The following is a 19,418-nucleotide window of genomic DNA, read 5'->3' on the forward strand; positions in this document are numbered from 1 at the left end:
AGTTGAGCATGTGGATGGAGACGTTAAAAACCCCATTTATACTCTCAAAAGAGTACCAAGTAAGTCGATGTCCAAAACACCATATGAGTTGTGAACAGAAAGAGTGCTCTCACTAAACCACTTGTGTGTGTGTGGGGGAGCCCTGCTGAGGCTAAAGTAGTTAATCCAAACATTGGGAAGTTAGATCCCAAAATAGTAAGTTGCCATTTCATTGGTTACACAGAAAAGTCAAAAGGTTTTCGTTTTCTACTGTCTAGAGAGACATAAAGTTTGTGGAAACGAGACACGCTGTCTTCCTAGAGGATGAATTGATGAGGGGGAGCATGGTAGCTCGATAAATTGACCTTGAAGTGAAGCGGATGTATGCGCCCACTCCAATGATTCATGAGCCAATTTTCTCACTACATGCTGTCGCTGCACCGACAGTGCAAGATACTATGGTGTCAGCACCTGTTGTTATTCCACCTGTGGCAACAATGAATGAAAATGAGAAACATGTTCTTCAAGATCCTATAGAACCTATTACCACACATGAGAGGGAGCAACAACAGCCTCAAACAGTAGATGTGCCAAATGTGGAGGCTCCTAGAAGGTCTCAAAGAGTTAGTATATCAGCTATTTCTGCTGATTATGAAATGTACAATACTAAAGAATTTCAAATGGAGGTTGATTCCACCTCTTTTGAAGAAGCCATGAGAAGTGGTCATTCATCAAAGTGGCTTGAGGCCATAGAAGATGAAATAAAATCAATGAATGCCAATAGAGTTTGGGACTTGGAAATAATTTCTAAAGGAGCCAAAACAGTAGGTTGTAAATAGGTCTACAAAACAAAACTTGGCTCTTAAGGAAATATAGAGAGATATAAAGCGCGACTTGTGGTAAAAGGCTATATGCAAAGAGGAAGGATTAATTACAATGGGACATTTTCTCCAGTCTCATGTAAAGTTTCCTTCAGAATAATAATAGCATTAGTGGCACATTACGATTTAGAATTACATCAGATGGATGTAAAGACGGCGTTTCTCAACAGAGACTTGAAGGAAAATATTTACATGGCACAACCGAAAGGTTTTGTCATGGAAGGAAAAGAACGAATGGGATGCTGCCTAAAGAAATCCATTTATGGATTAAAGCAAGCTTCAAGACAGTGGTACTTGAAGTTTGATCAGTCAATAACGAATTTTGGGTTTTAAAGAGAATGTAGAGGACAATTGTGTCAATACAAAGTTTAAGAATGGAAAGTTTATCTTCCTTGTCCTGTATGTAGATGATATCTTACTTGCTAGTAGTGATATCAGTCTACTACTGCAGACAAAGAAATTTGATATGAAAGATCTTAGCGAAGCCTCGTTCGTTCTAGGGATCGAGATTCACCGAGATAGAAGAAAAAGGGTATAAGGACTGTCACAAAAGGCATACATGAAAAAGATCTTAAAGACATTCAGTATGCACAAATGTAGTTCCTCACCTGCTCCTATAGTCAAGGGCGATAGATATGAGGATTTTCAATGCCCCAGGAACCAATATAAGCTCAATTGATAAAGTGAAAGTGGTTCCATATGCTTCAGCTATCGGAAGCTTGCAACATGCTCAAGTATGTACGCGCCCTGACTTGATATTTATTATCAGGTTTTACTTGGCAGATTCTAGAGCAATTCTGGAATAGAACACTAAAATTAGTAAAGAAAGTCTTGCATTATTTGCAAGGAACGAAAGGCCTCATGATGATATATAGAAGATCTGATTCATCCCACATAGTGGGATATTCAGATTCTGATTATGCGAGAGTGAATACATATTCAGACGTAGATTTTCTATCATCTCGCAAAGGGGAGCTATTTTATAGAAAAGTTCAAAGCAAACTGTCACTACATCGTCCACAATGTATGACGGTTTGTAGCGTGTTATGAGGCAACAGGCAGGTGAACTGACTAAAGAAGTTCATACCAGGTTTGAAGGTGGTTAACGACATCTATAGACCACTTAAAGTTATACTGTGATTATAATCTGGCAGTACAGGATGCTCACAACATAAGTCAAGTGATGCTGCTAAACACATTGACATAGAGTATTATGTTGTGAAAGATAAAGTTCGGGATCAAGTCATAAGTCTTGAGCATATAAATACAGAAAAGATGCTCGCGGATCCACTTACAAAAGGCTTACCACCCAACGTGTTCAGAGAACATGGTGTTCAGAGAACATATAGCTAGCATGGGTTTAAAGAAAAGCCTAAAATTTCTGGACAAAAGAAAGCCCAAAGATAAATATCTATTTCAGAACAGAGTAGTGAGTTGTAGCTGTTAAGTCTATCGACAATGGACCGTGACGATGAGACATGCTCTATGAGCTAATCTGTAATTGAATGAACAAAAGTAAATGATATGAAATTGAAAGATTGAATGAGATCAAGGGAGAGAATGTTAGTTGATCTCCACCAATATTAGGGCCCTTGCCTCTGCGCCCTGATCGGGGGCGCCCAACCCTAACTGGATGGTGGGCCCCTGTCGCACAGCACATATAAATAGAGAAGATGGGAATCGGGGCTCGTTTCACGAGGTTGACCGGAAGCCGCCACACCCACCTACAGAGAAACTCTAATCCGATCCTTAAAGAAGTGCTGCCAGCGACGGGAAGTGTCCCACCGACTCTGCATCGTCCCTGCAGGTCACCGCCGGCGCCACTGGACTACATCTCCACCGCGCTGGACGACTACAATGCCGCGGCAATGGCGTGATGCGCTGCAATAGAGAAAGGCGAGGAGTCTATCCGGATCTACAGGTTACACAGAGAGGTACACTCACACATCGATCCTAGCAGTTTGAACTGCCACGTCGGTAAAACCAGGAACCAAAACCACTTCAAGGAGTTAAATACCCGGTTTGGAGAAGTTTATGGTAATACCTGGTTTCATAATTCAGTGGGTAAAGTAGACACATGAGCAAAGGTCTGAGAGTCACGTAGACTTTTTCTGGACGAAAAACAAGCTTCACCCCTCCAACCTCCGTCCTCTGTGCGGCTCATTTCGAAATACCCTTTTCGTGCGAGTGGGCGGCAGCGGCCATGGTCTTCGTGTGTCGATGGTGGGTACTGTTACTGTGGCTGTTGTGGACACATACCTTGAGAACCTCGGTGGGTTGGCGGAGCAATCGCTCGAATTATTGGAATTTGGAAGACAAGGAGAAAAGGACGGCTGTTACTGTTGACAGCACGAGAGATGAGGAAGATCCCGATTGATTCCTTGAGGGATGATTGGGAATAATTGTAGGATAGGGGGCCAAGGGCATGGGCATGGCCTCAGGTTGGAGTTGGAGCTAAACAACCTCGCCGAACAGCTAATCTCCCCTGTCGTTGGTCCAAGGTCGCAGTGTCTCTCTCTCCTCTCTCTCTCTCTCTCTCCGGAAAAGAAAGAAAAAGCAAAATGTTGCCGCAAGCAGCGTGTCCCCTCCTGCACCTCTTGTGAACCAGGCGGCCTGGCCCACACGCCGCGCTAAATGCTTCCAAAACACAAGCTCAAGGCGGGCAGTAAAAGCCAGTAAACACAGAAGATGACAGTCCAATTCACAATCATTGCACCAGGTGCGGAACACTGCTACCACTCGATCGCGATGCAACGGTGTCACACAGCCTGTCACATTTACTCCTACATATAGAATGAGATCTATGGTCTTTAAAAATCGGGAATTTTTCATATTTCCTAGCTTTCTTATAAAATATATATTTTTTAAACTCAATAATGAAATTCTTAAGTTCCAAAGGATCCCATCTTGGAGCAGGATTTATTTTACTAGTATACGCATAGCTACTATCATTATATGTTTTTTGAAAATAAAATAGAACGTGCATTCTCATAGAATCAAGATCAGCCGTTGTTTGCAACAACTTCAGCTACCAATCGCGCATTAAAAAGCGTCCAAGTAGTAGCTACCGGAGGCCAGATAAGCGGGCGGTCCATGAACCTGGTCCACGCGCCGCGTGCCCCGCACGTCCACTAGCGCCTGTCTCCCTCGTTGCCATCACCACGCCGCCGGAGGCCGGAGGGCAAGCCAAGCTCGGGAGAGAGCAAGGAATCTCCTACCAGCCGGCAGCCCAACACCCAGCACTCGTGCTCCCGTAGCCAGCCTTCGTCCCCTTCCCCGCGCCCGTCGCCTTCCCCTCCCGGCCGGAACCACAGCAGCGGCCTCTTCCCTCCCCATATCAATATGCACCGAATATTCAGCTCGGCTCCCCCCTCCGCTGATCCGCTATAAAAACGAATCAAACCAAAAACAAAGCAAACCCGCCCGCGCGACGCATTATCCGTTCCGTTTGGACCCATGAGATATTTCGCTGGGATCCTGACCGTGCACGAGACGAATCCCGTGCGGTAACCGATACCCCCAAGTCAAAATCCATTTTATGGGCGGATCACCCGTCGCCGCAGTCCAGGACGCGAGCGACGACGCCGACGCCGACGCCAGGGTCGTGGTGCTAGTCGCGGGGTCCCCCGTCGACTCCGCCTCCGATTCCCTCCCTCCTCCCGTTGCGGCGACTCCGGCGGCGGAGGCCAAGCAGGAGCCGGAGGAGCCTAAGCAGGAGGCGACCGCCGCCGCCGCAGCAGCAGGTGTGCAGGCCATGGCGGTCACCGTAGTGCGGGACGTCGAGACGGGCCTGGACGCGAGCACCAGCGACCGGGACGGTGGCGGAGCCGGGGACAAGCCTTCCTGGTTCACACCTAAGAGGTAATCCAACCCAACCCGTAGCAGAGCTCGACTGAGTACCATCGTCGTAGACTCGGCTGTGGTAGGCTTGATCTGTTTTCGTTGCATCTGGTTTGAGGAGCTTTGGCGGCGGTGTTGACCTCGGGTTTGGACGATTTGGTTGCTTGCTTGTTCTGAGAAATTTTGCTTCTCTGGAGCTCGTACTGGGATTTAGTTTGCTTGCTCTGAGAAACTTGGGATCTCCGGAGCTCCAATTCGACGTGTTGGCTCTCATGCGAGCTGTTGGGTTGTTTGGGAGCTGCTCGGGATTATGTTTCTAACTTTTGAACTTTTGGCGATGTCCAAGTTGCGGTGGGATCTGAGCAGGCCAGCGGAGATAGCAGTTTATAGTAGTTGGAAAAATTGGAGGAACAAATCATTGGGTGCGGTGTGTAACGATGTTTCATTAGTTATCTCGGAACTTGCTTGTCGCTCTGGTTGTTCCATTCGTGACTCGGAGTTTTCGAATTTCTACGTTTCTCCTCGTTTCTCTCTTTCGTGGTATGGATATGCGTTTTCAATTCAGTGTTGGCTCCATACACTTTGTTTTATTAGGCAACAGCTGGCAACCCTTTTCAGCGAGATATAGCCAAGATAGGTTAAATTTAGTTTACTGTGCATTGAAATTGGAAGTGACCTTTTTCAGCGAGTAGGTTTGATCAACTGTAGACTGTACCTTCTATTGCCTGTATATTCTGCTGAGGCAGGGCGAGCTTTGGATCACAATATTATCGAGATGGAAGCAGGAGAGTTGGTTATTTGGTTGTCCACCTGTCCTCCGGTCATATGAGCATCTGATATGAAAATGTAGTTCTTTAGTAATTATGTAAATCATATGCTCAGGATGCTGCTGAATTGTATTCAAGTTTCAAGCTCATCTTATCTCAATTTTGAGGGAAAGGTGGTTGACATGACTTGCTGCCATAATCAACTGTTATTATGTAGTCTTTAGTACAAATTCTTCTTTATGTAGATTGTATTAGCACAGTTTACTTCGGCATATATGTATCTTCAAATTATATTTGTACTGAGTCGATTATTATTCTATACATGCAGATTACTTGTCATGTTCTGCATTATCAATATGCTGAACTATGTTGATCGAGGAGCAATAGCAAGTAATGGGGTGAATGGTACCCGCAAAAATTGTTCTGGTGGCACATGCACCTCAGGCTCAGGAATTCAGTAAGTTCTACAAGATTTCTTTTCTCAAACTTTAGGATTTTAAACGATATAAGTGACTTTAATATAATTGGTTATTTATGAAATAAAATGAGTGCCAGGATCACCAGAAAATCATTTATGCAATTGTCTTCTGCTGACACGATTCCCCTCCTATCCTGTCATTTTTTATATTACTTAAGTCACCACCTGTCTACTGCCTTAAGATGCAATATGTTAGCACTACCTCTTTCCATTTACTTAGTATCTGTCTTACCATGCCTGCCTCTACAGAGGGGACTTCGATCTCAATAATCTTGAAGATGGTTCGTTGTCCTCAGCATTTATGGTTGGACTTTTGGTGTCTTCGCTGATATTTGCATCCCTTGTAAAAAGGTTAGCTCTCTCTCTTTATTATTCTATTTAAATATAATAACATTCCTGAATGCTAAATTCCGTCTGCAGCTTTGGTAGCATTACATGCACAACACACTGCCACTACTTAAATAGTTAAATGAATCAACAAGTACTAAAACTCGAAATTTTGTTAGCTACTCAAACTCAAAGCTAAACCTGTCATCATTTTTCTCTCTTTCATCTGCAGTTTCTTTTGTTTTGTTGTTGGGTTTGTGTGTATAGAATTGAAATTTGGATCTATGATGTATTTAATGGCAATGGATCATTTCAGTACGTAGTATCTCCCTCAAGTTTGAAGATAACAATTAGGGCGACCATTCTCTATGGTTCACATGCTGGCAGAAAATTTCATGATTACAATTTAGATTAAATAAATGTAACATCTCTGGCTCTCTGCATTTAGCTATGTACTGCAATGTGCATGCGCAGTTGTTGATATGTTTAGGAATCTGGTCCATGCCTAGTTCTTTTAACTCATAACCGGACACCAGAATTCACCGTGTTTGGTTTGAGGCCAAGGTTGGGTTGGATATGGCCATCCAAGTTTTTTAGGAATATATGGACATCCAAGCCTTTTGTTTGGTAGAGTGGATGGGACAAGCCAAGTTTTTGTACGGTTGGAGGGACGAAGGTGGATGGTAGATAATACTCTCTCCGTCCTAGTATATAAGGCGTAACCACCTCTGGTTCAAAGTCCAAGGAACGTATTTAATTCTCTCAACACTAGTCGCGTCTAGAGAGAGCACACCTTGTATTATGGGACTCGAATAAATAGTAGTTACACCTTATATATTAGGACGGAGGGAGTAGTTAACATTACAATTTACAAAGCTTACAAATACTTATTAATTTTTCTTGCTGTGATAATTATTAATTAAGAATAAAACATGGTGACTATCATAAATATTACTCTAATAGGCACACCAATTGTCCACTGTTCAATGCACTAATACTCCCTCTAGTCCCAGATAAGTGTCGCTTTGGGGCCTTTTGAAGCCATCTTTTCCAAACATCACTTGTTTGTGAAGGATTAACTTCAGCCAACCTCAAACATGACTTGTTTGTGACTGAAAGGAGTACCTATCAATATGAGTAATAAATACTAATCAGTAATACAACATATCCCTTCGTTCCAAATTATAAGTCGTTTGATCCATAGCTTTTGCTATGCACCTAGATATAGGTTATGTCTAGATACATAGTTTTTACTATGCATCTAAAAAAGCTAAAGTGACTTATAATTTGGAACGGAGGGAGTACTAATTATCACTAGGGATCAATATTAGACATGTAGGATGGCCTCATCTAGGAAAAAAAAAGACAGATCACTCCATTCAGCATCAGTGAGGAATGCCCCTATAAGTTGGAACTGATAGCCCTTTCCATCTGTCCTTGAACCAAACACCACGAAAAAGTGGATGGCCAGCTCCCATCCACAACGAAGTACCTAGATGTCTTGGTGCTCCCTCCATTCCAAAAAGAATGTCATTCTAACTTTGTCCTCAGTCAAACCATTTTAAGTTTGACCAAGTTATCGAAGAAATTTATGATACAAAATATGTATCATTTGATTCCTCGTGAAATATATTTTCATAGTATATCTATTTGGTGCCATAAATAAATGTTACGTAATAATCTTCTCAATAAAGTAGCCAAACTTAAGTTAGTGTTTGACTGGGGACAAAGCTAGAATGACACTCTTTTTGGGACGGAGGGAATATGTTTTAATTAACAATGCCAATTTACTCTGAAGTCGGTCAACAAAAAGTAAATGACCAAAAAGAAACACTGATTTTGTGGTTTCATACTGTGTTATCTCTGCTGTAATTATATTCTTAGCTCTTTTTAGAGGCCTCAATAGTAATAAGTTCTCTAAAGTGACAACATGGTACTTGAAACTGGATGATGAAACACACTTACCAGTGGAGCTCTAGAGCTGCTTGATATAGTTATATTATGAAAAATCAAGCACATTGCTTGAAGCAGCAGTTATTACCAATACAACAACAACAACAACAACAACAACAACAACAACAAAGCCTTTAGTTATTACCAATAAGAACATTTAAATACATACCACTCCTTCCGCCCCAAAATGTAGGTCATTTTAGTTTTTTTTCCTAACTCAAATTTCTCTAACTTTGACAAAGCTTACAAAAAAAATCTACAATACCAAATAAACGCATTATCAAGACACATATAGTGGTGGGTTTAATGAAACTAATTTGATGTTGTAGATGTTGGTGTGTTTTTCTATGAACTTGGTCAAAACAAAACGAACTACATTTTGGAAGGGAGTGAGTACAAATAAAAACAATATAGTAAACTAGTAACGAGTATGTATTGCAACGGAGGCTGAATGTTGTAATGTGTTTCTAGTTTTCCCTTGTGACCAGTTATTTCCCTTCTCTGCAGATATAATCCTTTCAGGCTTATTGGTGTTGGCTTGTTAGTGTGGACTATCGCAACAGCTGGTTGTGGGGTATCATTTGATTTCTGGTCAATTACTATATGCCGCATGTAAGTGCTTTATCATTGCTATCAAGTATCTGTTAAGAAAGATTCATTGCCAGTCTTCTAATCACAGGGTCATTTATTCAAAATTTTGATACTCAGGTTTGTGGGTGTCGGTGAAGCTTCATTTATAAGTCTCGCCGCTCCATTCATTGATGACAATGCGCCAGTAGCTCAGGTTCTGTTGTTGCACTATTGCAATTTAGATTTCTTTACTGCAACACATATCCAATTTATTTTTAGCACGTAGGAGAGCTGCATATCATTATATCAAGAAGAATAAGAGGGGGATCAAAGCCCTTACAGTTTCAAATAAGAGGGAGATTACATACTCCTATCAGAAAATAAAACATGAAAAAACGACCCTGATCGATCATTAGATTCCACAGTGGTGGGGGTGAGGAGATAAGACACGCTGCAAGCCCTGGACAAACTCCAGAACCTCAACTCAAAGCTAGAGACACAACACCAGTCAGAAAGGGGGAAACATTGTTGAAAACACACTGGTTGTGGTGGGTCCGGAGTGCCAATGCTCCTAGGATGATGATCGGATTTAAGCCTTTACGGACTTGGCCATCAACTCCATCGTTGACAGAAGCCCACCAATTCAAAGGAGGTGGCATCTGGCTGTGGAGACTAAGGATTATAAACCAACCTTCCGCAGACCGCAGGAGATAAGCCACACTTGCCGGGCAAAAACGCAAGTGATTAGCAGGTTTAGCATTTCGTCAGTGTAATCACATAATGGGCACCTTTCAGGATGAGGGAGACCACGTCAGGCAAGGTGATCTGTGGTCCAGTATCTGCTGTGTGCCACCAACCACATACAGAACCTGCACTTACCAGGCGCCCAGGTCTTCCGAATTCTTTCCCAAAGTCTGAAAGTGACTGCACCTTGAAACTCACCTTTATAGGCAGAACACATGTCCAAAATAAATAGTTGCCTGTGTGTCTAGCTGCAGGGAGTTTAATCCCACACTGGATAGTGAAATTGTTTAATTCTAGGTTTGCCTTTTTGTATGAAACAAGGACAAATGTCCAGGGGGGCTGGTACCTATGGATAGGCTTATCCAAAGTTGGGTTTGGGCCATAGGATATATATGCATCTACGGGGCATGACATTTACACCATAACACCAAGCTGTGCATAAGCTTAATTGAAACAATTCTTTCATCAAGCTATGCTACAATTTTTTGCTAATGGTTACTGTTATTTATAGTTCGTCATGTCTTTTATCAGCCAATGACTTCTACTTATTGTTACCAGAAAACAGCATGGCTTGGTATGTTCTACATGTGTATACCATCTGGGATAGCATTAGGCTATGTTTATGGTGGACTGGTAAGTCTTATCATAAACTCTGTTTTTCTTGTTATTTAGTTTGAGTAACAAGTGGTTTCAGAATTATTTTATGAAGCACCTGATCCTTGCAATCTTATCTCTGGTGTCTCTACCCACTACATACCCCATCAAATTTCTATTTCTTTTCCTTTCCATGGCTTCTTTGTTTCTGGCACTGGAAATGGATACTGATTTTGGGAGTCTGATACTATAAACTATCTTTTCTTTACGATCATTAAAAGAATGGAACTCATGCTTTATTATTGAGCTTATTTTTGCAAAACTATACTGTAAATTTGCATGAACGGGCTAAAAAATATGTTCTCATCAGGTTGGAAAATATCTGAACTGGCGTGCTGCTTTCTGGGGAGAGTCAATATTGATGGTTCCTTTTGTTATTCTTGGTTTTGTAATAAAGCCACTAAACCTCAAAGGTATTGCTTTCTCTTCTGCGTGTTTCTTATTTCATAAGCAAACAATACCAATATGCACTAAAAATTACAGCTTGGTATTTATCATCCTGTGATACATGATTTTCTTCACCTTTTGTGCCTCTTTGGGGGCTGTGGTTTTCTTTACCAGGATTTGCTCACAACACAAGAAAAGAATATGGCCAGATGCCTAATCCTGAGGTTCAAGATCAGATAAGTATGTGCCTTTACCCTACTTCTGGGACAACTAACGGTTGTTGAATGCAATGATAGAGCAATAGAAACAGTAGTCTCCATCAGAGCCCTTTGTTCTTTATGCTGATTGCTGAAGTTTCTTTGGATTCTCTCGTCTTCTTGTGCTTCCATCCATCTTTGTTAAATAAACAATTCAGAGTTGCAGAGAAGTAATTCTATGATGAGTTGAACTAGGTTGGCATTCATAAGCATCTCAAATGTTTTCATAACATAAATAATTTAAGAATAGAAGGGCGGGCCGCCTGGTGCAAGCGGTAGAGTCTTACCGCCTGTGACCGGAAGGTCCCGGGTTCGAGTCGCGGTCTCCTCGCATTGCACAGGCGAGGGTAAGGCTTGCCACTGACACCCTTCCCTAGACCCCGCAAAGAGCGGGAGCTCTCTGCACTGGGTATGCCCCTTTTTTAAATAATTTAAGAATAAGACTGTTGTTTTACTAAGGACGTTGTCTTATTTTTAATTTCCCTTATATTTAGAATTCAAAATGGTAACTGTATTTCTAGGGAAGAAATATCAACCAAGTTATATGTATGTTTCCTTGGTGACGTTTTCAATACGCCTGGAGCCTGTTTGCTAAGGACTAGTTTTGTTATGCAACATGGTTCATGATAAGTAGAAGCTGCCTCCTCTTGGGTTATGGCTAATTCAGTAATTCTCCCTTATTTTTGCCTGTCTATTTGATTTCTTCTTTCCAGATAATAGTGGGACAAAGCATGTTTTGCCTGGTGGAATCGAGGATCTTTCAGGAAAGGTTCCACAAAAGTTCTCCTTGTAAGAACCTCTAGAAATCTTATTTTTCTGCAATTGTTGAAATATTGGGTTGTTTCATATGTATTGCCTTTGTACAATGTACTCCCTCCATTCCAAATTATAAGACGTTTTGGCTTTTCTAGATACATAGACTTTGCTATGCACTTAGATATACATTATGTCTAGATACATAGTTAAAGCAATTGTATCTAGAAAAGTCAAAACGCCTTATAATCTGCGAAGGGCAGGCCTGGTGCAGTGGTGAGAGCTGTCTCACTGAGTCATCAGGTCGTGGGTTCGAAGCAGCCTCTCCGCAGATTTTGCGGGGGGAAGGCTTTGCCTCGGTTTTTCCCTTCCCCAGACCCCACTCATGTGGGAGCCTCCGGCACTGGGTCTGCCCCCCTTTTTTATTTAAAGTGATTACGAGTTACCAACTTGCTGGTTTACTGCTGTTATTATATGTATAAAGGTCTTTCCTGGACCTTTTAATGATATATAAAGGCTCAATACTCCTATTTTGATCGTCCAGGTCCAGTTTTTGCGATGGTCTCATGACTGAAATTGGTTGCTTCAGCAAAGATATGAAAGAACTACTACAAGAGAAGGTTTTTGTCATCGTTGTCTTAGGTTAGACTGTCCTCTCGTTGTCTTAAGCATTCCATTGTTTTGGTACCTCTGCTTATGGTTATGGAGTTTACTTTATACCTACGTTATTTCAGGTTATATCTCCTACAACTTTGTCATTGGTGCTTATTCCTACTGGGGCCCAAAGGCAGGTCAAGAGATCTACAATATGGTAAATGCCGTGCCTTTAACTCACATTCGGCAATGTCTTAGCATATATGTTCATTATAATAATGCTGTATTTCATAATTCATCACAGCTCAGTACATTCATTGTTCACTGGGTAACTTTTCACGTTGAATTTTGAACATCAGGGGAGTGCAGATCTTATGTTTGGTGGAATTACTATAGTGTGTGGAGTTGTTGGAACACTAGCAGGAGGTTTCATCCTTGACAAGATAGGGTCTACTATTCCTAATGCCTTCAAGGTAATAAAATACTATATATTACAATATGTTCATTAATGACAGTTTTGTCTATTCGAAATGCATCTTTGTTTTGTTTTTAACTTATGAAGTAGGCTGCAAGCTGACATTCTTCGCAGCCTTAATTTATGCTTTGAAGTTGCTTTTTCATGAGTTCAGTAGACTGTCGACCTCAAATGTCTGTGCATTTACCATTTTTGTATATGACATGAAATAATCAGTTCATGCATTTACCATTTTTGTATATGACTTATGACATGCAATAATCAGTTCAAATGTCTGTGGTTGCCAATTTGTCTTCATTCTTGTTCCTATTTGGTTTCTTAGTGATAACAGTAACATTATGTATGCAGGGCCAGATTCCTGTTTCAAAACCAGACAGTGATATTTAACATGGGCACACTAGTATCTAGGAGTACTACCTACTGATCACTATATATGAATCATTGACCCCCCCCCCCCCCCCCAAAAAAAAAGCGTATGAATAATTAGTTTTGGGCAATAGAGCTTAACTATGTCATTTTGTGTACCGCTTTCAATCATTGACCCCCAAAATGTTTTATGTTTATTTCCATGGATTCATGAGACTTTTCTCCGCAGCTTCTTTCTGGCGCGACATTTGTAGGGGCAATATTCTGCTTTGGTGCTTTTTGTTTCAAGAGCCTTTATGGGTTCATACCCTCCTTTGTAGTTGGGGAGCTTTCAGTTTTCGCAACTCAGGTAATTGCTTTGTTCTGTACAACATTTTCGTACACTTCATCCTAGATCTTAATATCAGTATTTACCTGCAATGGTAATTTCTGCACGTGTATTGGGTGCAACAAGCAAACAATTGCTTTATGTTGCAAACTGGCTTCTGCATTAATTTACTTTTCACGCTATTGTACAGATAAGTATTTTTTCAGTGTATTTAAATGCATGCGCCTAGTTAACTTCTGCATATGCTTAATTTTTTGACTTGCAGGCACCTGTAAATTTTGTATGCCTTCACACCGTGAAGCCACATTTGCGGCCATTGTCAATGGCTGTATCCACTGTTTCAATCCATATATTTGGCGATGTGCCTTCTTCACCTCTTGTTGGGCTTCTTCAGGTACTTCTTCGTTGTTATTGTTGATGGTGCATTCTAGTTAGCAAACTGACTATCCGCAACTTGCCATTTTCCTTCTACATGATTAAATATAGGTCCATCATGAATATGAGATTGGCCTGTGTAGTACAATTACTTGTTGAAATTTTGGTGTTATCAGATTCTGTGCGAAATATGATAGGCTTTATGGTCTCACCGGAACACACTTCAAACTTGCATGGATGTTCTTCCTTAATATGCTTTTGTTTTGTTTTTTACCTGAAAGATACTTTTGAACCTTGATGCAGGACAAAATCAATAACTGGAGGGCCACAGCTCTTATATTGACATCCATCCTTTTCGCTGCAGTTGTGTTCTGGTTCATTGGTAAGTTTCATAGTATAATAGGCTACATTGTCACATATTGTAGGTTCCTTTTTTTTTTCTTTCAGACTTTTCCATGCTGATGAAAAGCCTTCACGAAGCACTGTCCCACTTTAGGAACATTTTGATGTTATGACCACTTGCTACTTAGCATCAATTCACCCAAAAAATAATTGCATGCTTACGATCAATAATGTATGGTTTGAATATTCCTATTCTACCAAGTATACCATGTAATTTCCAAGAATCAATTAAAGTTCCCACCTAAAGCCCCTGTCGGTTTGACATCATCGTCCACAATGCTTTTGTAGCCATCAGTACTGTACTAGTATATACCTGTTGTATAAGATTTGCATTTTATGATAATTCAACTGAAGTTGAGATGATCCTGTCTTTGCAGGCATATTTGTCCCCAGCGTCGATCGTTTCAATGAAGAGAGCGAGGATGGCCTTACTGTCGCCGAGAGCTCCAATCTCAGGCCACTGCTTGATGAAAACGACGAGCCACGGACATCTGACTAAAATCTGCACAAGTCGCAACCTTTTATTTCTGGGAAGGGTAATCTTTAGTCCGTAGTATTTCCCTCGTGCCAACAACATGTCAAATGTAAATCTGCACGCCCGTTGGCTGTACCTGTGTACATATATGAGGTCTGTTAGCTTTGCTTTTTTTTTAAACTTTTTTTTGTACAGGCTACAGAAACAAGCAAGAGAGTTCTAGATTTTTTTTTTCGAATGTAAAACATTTTCGGATTGTAACATGACATTACTTACTGGCTAGAATTTTACTCCCTCCGTTTGGCAAAAATAACGAAAATACTGTGGGTAGGGCGTCCGATTTGTTTGGACGCCCATTGGTGGGCCTCGACACCCGCCTGAAAAATTCCGTCACTTTCCTTTTGAATCGCCGCTGCGTCCGTATCTCGAGCCCACTCTTGAATCGTCGCCGTGCTCGCACTGCCGAGGCGTGCTCCATTGTGAGCGCTGTCGGCGGCCAAAATGCAGCGGTGTGTTTGTACCGCGCTCGATCGCCATTGCCTGACTTTCTATCTTCCACTCACCACTCGCTGTCGAGTTCTTCGAGCCGACGCCATGTGGCCCACGACTACTACTCCGGCGCGGCGTTCTTCACCGCGTCCAGCCTACCGTAATCCTCCCACTTCACTGCAACTGAGCGCCCCTTGCTGGCTACCGCAATTCTCCTTCAAGTAGGCCGTGGCCGCCGACGATGTCGTGTTTCAAGCGTTTTAAGGTGTTTCATAAGTATGTTTTCAAGTGTTTCATATGGATATTGCCTATGTCGCAATGGCTATATACATGTTGTAAATATATGTTTCAAGTGTTTTAGTTGTTTTAGACATATGTTTCAAGTGTTTTATCCGGATGTTATAGAAGTATATTTGGATGTTGCATAACATGCATGTTGCAAGCGCATGTTTCAGGTGTTTTTAAACGTATGTTGTAAGTGTTTTATCTATATGTTGCGAAAAAGATCTAGATGTTGCATGCATTTGCAATGGCTTTCAAGTGTTTCCGGGTGTTTTGCAAGTGTTTTAGACGTATGTTGCAAGTGTTTCAACGGTTTTGGATGTATGTTACAAGTGTTTCATCTGGATGTTGTAAAAATAGATCTGGTGTTGCACCTGTTGCAATGAGACCACCCGCCGGAGCCGCCTGTTGCAGTTGTTATGGCGCCGCCGGGCGAGCGCAGAATGTCCTCGCTTGCATGCGCATGGAAAGCATACTAGGCACGAGCGGTCTCCGCGTGTTGTAGGTTGGGTGGGTGGCGCGGGCCCCGCATGGGTGCACCTGGGTATAGGCGCAGGAAACGAGGTGCTGGCACCCGCGTCCGGACGTCTGGGCATAGCAATCCCAAAAAAGAATGCAATTCTAGCACAGTTACAGTAGTAAGTTAAATATCCTAACTATATTAAAAAAAATATTAAATAGTTATGATATCCAATAAGTATCATGAGATATATTTTCATCATTATACTTATTTGGTGTCATAAGCATTAATATTTAAATTTAAACTATATATTAAACTTTGGACATTTTAACTAAAATTGTACTTAGAATTATAAACCCCCCCCCCCCCCCCCCCCCCCCCCCCCCCCCCCCTAGAATGGTCGTACGAAGCCTTGGAACTAATCCCGTTTCTCATTATTATCTTCATGCTTCCTGTGCTCCAGCAGAAGAATCACCGGAGCCTAGGTGATGTCACGGTATGCCATAGATGGATCTGCAACCACTCTCGTTCCTTGTGGGCACCACTGCAGCATGCCCAGTGTCACGAAGTACTACCTGTGTGCCCCAGCGAATACAACTATGGGTTCAGTGTCATGTAGTTTACGTTTGTCTAAGTTTCTTGTGAATGATATTCACATTTATAATTCTAAATTTTTTTATTATAAAAATATATTTCATAATTAATCTAATGATATTTATTTAGTATCATAAATATTGATATTTTTTTTTATTATAATTGATTAAACTTAAGGTACTAAAACGTGACACTGTACTAGGCTTTATTCTTTCAGGAGCGAAAACAAATCAATTCTCTGCATCATCAGGTATCCTATTCAGTTCTATCATCAGATATCATATTCAATCTCCTACAAAAAAAAAAAGTATTTTAGGAGATGGATGAGTTGCAGCAAACTCATATCTCACCTCTCTCTATGCTTAAAAAATATAGGAAATAAGTTTTATGTAACCTGTTGCAGTAGTGGTCTCCTATATCTTAAATTAATTTTAAGGTACTCACTTAAAGCAACTTATTGGAGATGTAATATAAGAAATCTAGTGGAGATGCTTTTAGAGTCGTCTTTGAGTCAGTTTCTCTAAATAAATTAATTCATAAAATTGTCTTGAGTCAATTTTTTTTTTAAGTTTGATCAAATATATAGAGAAGAGCATAAAGATTTGTGACACAAAACCAAATTAGTATAATTAGTTATACCATAAATATACTTCAAAATATATTGATTTGATGTCATAGATATTTATTTTCTTTTTAAAAAAAATGATTAAAGGTAAAAAAAAGTTGATTCAAGATAGCTCTAAAAATTGATTTATGTACGGATAGAGGAGTACCAATTTATGTCTAAATAAATAAAAGACAAGAACAAATTACTGATGCCTCGCAGAACTGGACACCCAGCAATGGCCTCAATCATTTCTCAATCCAGCTAGTACATCTGGCAGGTCACCGGAATAAAAACGCGGAGTCAATTCCCTGACTGACCGGAATGTGGCGTGCACCCTACACAAACGCAAGCGGTGTTCAACCCAGTGCCGTAGCTGTGCAGTGCAGGGCGTGACAAGTCTGCAGCGAGCGCTGCATCTGCAACTACTACGACGGGCTCACCGAGTTCTCATTCTGATTCATCAGCCCGGGGGCGCTCCGGGCTCTATCCCTTCTTGGATTATCGCCGGCAGCATCTCGCCCCTCGCTGCACGCGTATCCTGGCACTTTATTGTTTGAAAATGACCTGTGACGGTGCCTTTTTTGAGCGAGAATGACCTCTGCTTAGCTAGCTTGGTCGCCATCTTCAACCATCGGACGCGAATCTTTGATGTTGGTGCATATTCTCTCCCCATAAGGTAGGGCTGGGCATATATACAAGAAAAGCAGCTTCAGGTTTAAATTGAGACCTGAAAAGTTGGTCTCTAGGTCCCCTTGTTTACTAATTTCTCGCCTCTAATGACATGGTTGATGACACACTAGTAGCAGTAGTAGTCTAGTACGATGAATGAAGCGATGAGATCGTGTGCTGCTACGCCTACGCGGCTAGAGGCTGGTTCCCAAATGCCAATTGGGAAAGGCCTGCGGGGTTGTATCGTAGTCGTAGTACAGCAAAGTGAGAGCCACCAGAGCGGACCCAGTGCCCCATGTGCCCTGCCCCCCGCGTGTACAGTGCACAGCGCTGCACTGCCGCTACAGTACTGCTGCATGTCTGTCCCTGCGTTGCCCTTTTGTATATATATATATCCAAAAGATAAGACCGTGCGCGACAGAGGACACCATAAAAGGAATATATAGTCACCCTACTGTAGCCAGGACAATTATTGAAACACGCAGCTCCGTTCAGCTGTCCAGGCAACAATAAGAATGAACAATTCAAGATTTCGCCTCGAAGGCTCCTTCAGACGATAAGCATGAAGGACACTCCCTTCGTGCTATAAAAGGAGACGCCGGGTGCATTCGTGAAGGCATCGATCGAAGAAGCAAGAGCCAAGCATCACCAGCCTCAGACACACACTCTCATCCACCACCCACTACACCAACTCTCCACTCACACATACACCATGAAGACATGATCTCAGAAGGACTCTGAGAATCATCCATCATTAGTAGTAATCATCCATTACCACTATATCACTCCACCTTTGTAAATTAGAGAATAAAGGAGGTCCCCGTGATCTTCCTGCGCTTGTAAGATAATCCCTAAGGTTTGTGCTAAGTGCTTGGGGTTTCCCGAAAGAGAAAGTCGTATGTAAGCTGGCTCTGTGGAAATGAATTAAGCTTTCCTGTTTTAATCCCTGCATTCCTTTAAGCTCGTTCATATGGGGCGATGTCTCTATGCTAGGGACCCTAGAGGAGAAACCTCTGCGTGTGTTGTTCTCATGTTAGCCCTGGTAGCGGTATTTGTAGAGAACCCTGTGTACGCAGAGAAGTGTTCCCATTCGGGTGGAGCTGCCTAGGGAGACGATAGAGCCTGAGTCCTGTGTGTGCGTGGCTATGGATAGCGAGGGAGGAGACCGGGTTAGCCTGGTTCCGAAGCGAGCTAGTGATACATACGGTGAGTGCCGAGTAGGACTGTCACAAGCATAGTCACACAACCGGCTGGACTGTTGGTCTCGCCAGCCTACAAAAGATCCTTAGAAATATTAATCCGCATACTCATATTCACGCCTAACTAATCACTCACTGTTCCATAAAATAATTGCGCGCGAAAGCAACATCACGCCATAATTGTAGAGGCCCCGTGTCTTGAATAGTAAAGTGGTTGAGCCACTCCTGGTGGGTGCTCGAGCACTGTTCATATCCCGAATTTAAATAGTAGCCATGAATTTAAACAGTAAACGTTGAAATTGAATAGTGCTATGAATAGTAACTCAAAATTTTAAAATCTAAATTTTGAATCCGTTCGAGTTCCCAGTGAATCGTACCCCATGTAGCAGTGGTATTGCATGGGGGTACGATTCATCGGGAACTTGAACGGATTCGAAATTTAGATTTTAAAATTTCGAGTTATTATTCATAGCACTATTCAAATTCGACGTTCACTATTTAAATTCGTGGCTA

General features: G+C 41.8%; 1 protein-coding gene across 1 annotated transcript; it reads left to right on the forward strand.

The window, feature by feature from the left end:
- The first annotated feature begins 3,965 nt into the window (after window positions 1-3,965).
- Window positions 3,966-14,924, forward strand: LOC136496667 (probable sphingolipid transporter spinster homolog 2). Its single transcript, XM_066492397.1, has 16 exons — window positions 3,966-4,721; window positions 5,796-5,924; window positions 6,195-6,296; window positions 8,733-8,837; window positions 8,934-9,009; window positions 10,098-10,172; window positions 10,504-10,606; window positions 10,755-10,820; window positions 11,551-11,626; window positions 12,135-12,232; window positions 12,325-12,401; window positions 12,544-12,657; window positions 13,255-13,374; window positions 13,619-13,747; window positions 14,032-14,110; window positions 14,508-14,924. The coding sequence occupies exons 1-16, from the start codon at window positions 4,399-4,401 to the stop codon at window positions 14,627-14,629; spliced, it is 1,794 nt and encodes a 597-aa protein (XP_066348494.1). The 5' UTR covers window positions 3,966-4,398; the 3' UTR covers window positions 14,630-14,924.
- Window positions 14,925-19,418: the final 4,494 nt, after the last annotated feature.

The sequence above is a fragment of the Miscanthus floridulus genome, chromosome 12 (genome assembly GCF_019320115.1).
Source record: "Miscanthus floridulus cultivar M001 chromosome 12, ASM1932011v1, whole genome shotgun sequence".
NCBI lineage: Eukaryota > Viridiplantae > Streptophyta > Magnoliopsida > Poales > Poaceae > Miscanthus > Miscanthus floridulus.

What these genes read in the sequence shown, in the direction of transcription:
- LOC136496667 (XM_066492397.1), top strand. Translation starts at nt 4,399, where the DNA reads ATGGGCGGATCACCCGTCGCCGCAGTCCAGGACGCGAGCGACGACGCC. An exon ending in TTTGCATCCCTTGTAAAAAG is followed by an intron (nt 6,297 to 8,732) that starts GTTAGCTCTCTC and finishes CCTTCTCTGCAG; the next exon opens with ATATAATCCTTTCAGGCTTA. An exon ending in TGAGGTTCAAGATCAGATAA is followed by an intron (nt 10,821 to 11,550) that starts GTATGTGCCTTT and finishes TCTTCTTTCCAG; the next exon opens with ATAATAGTGGGACAAAGCAT.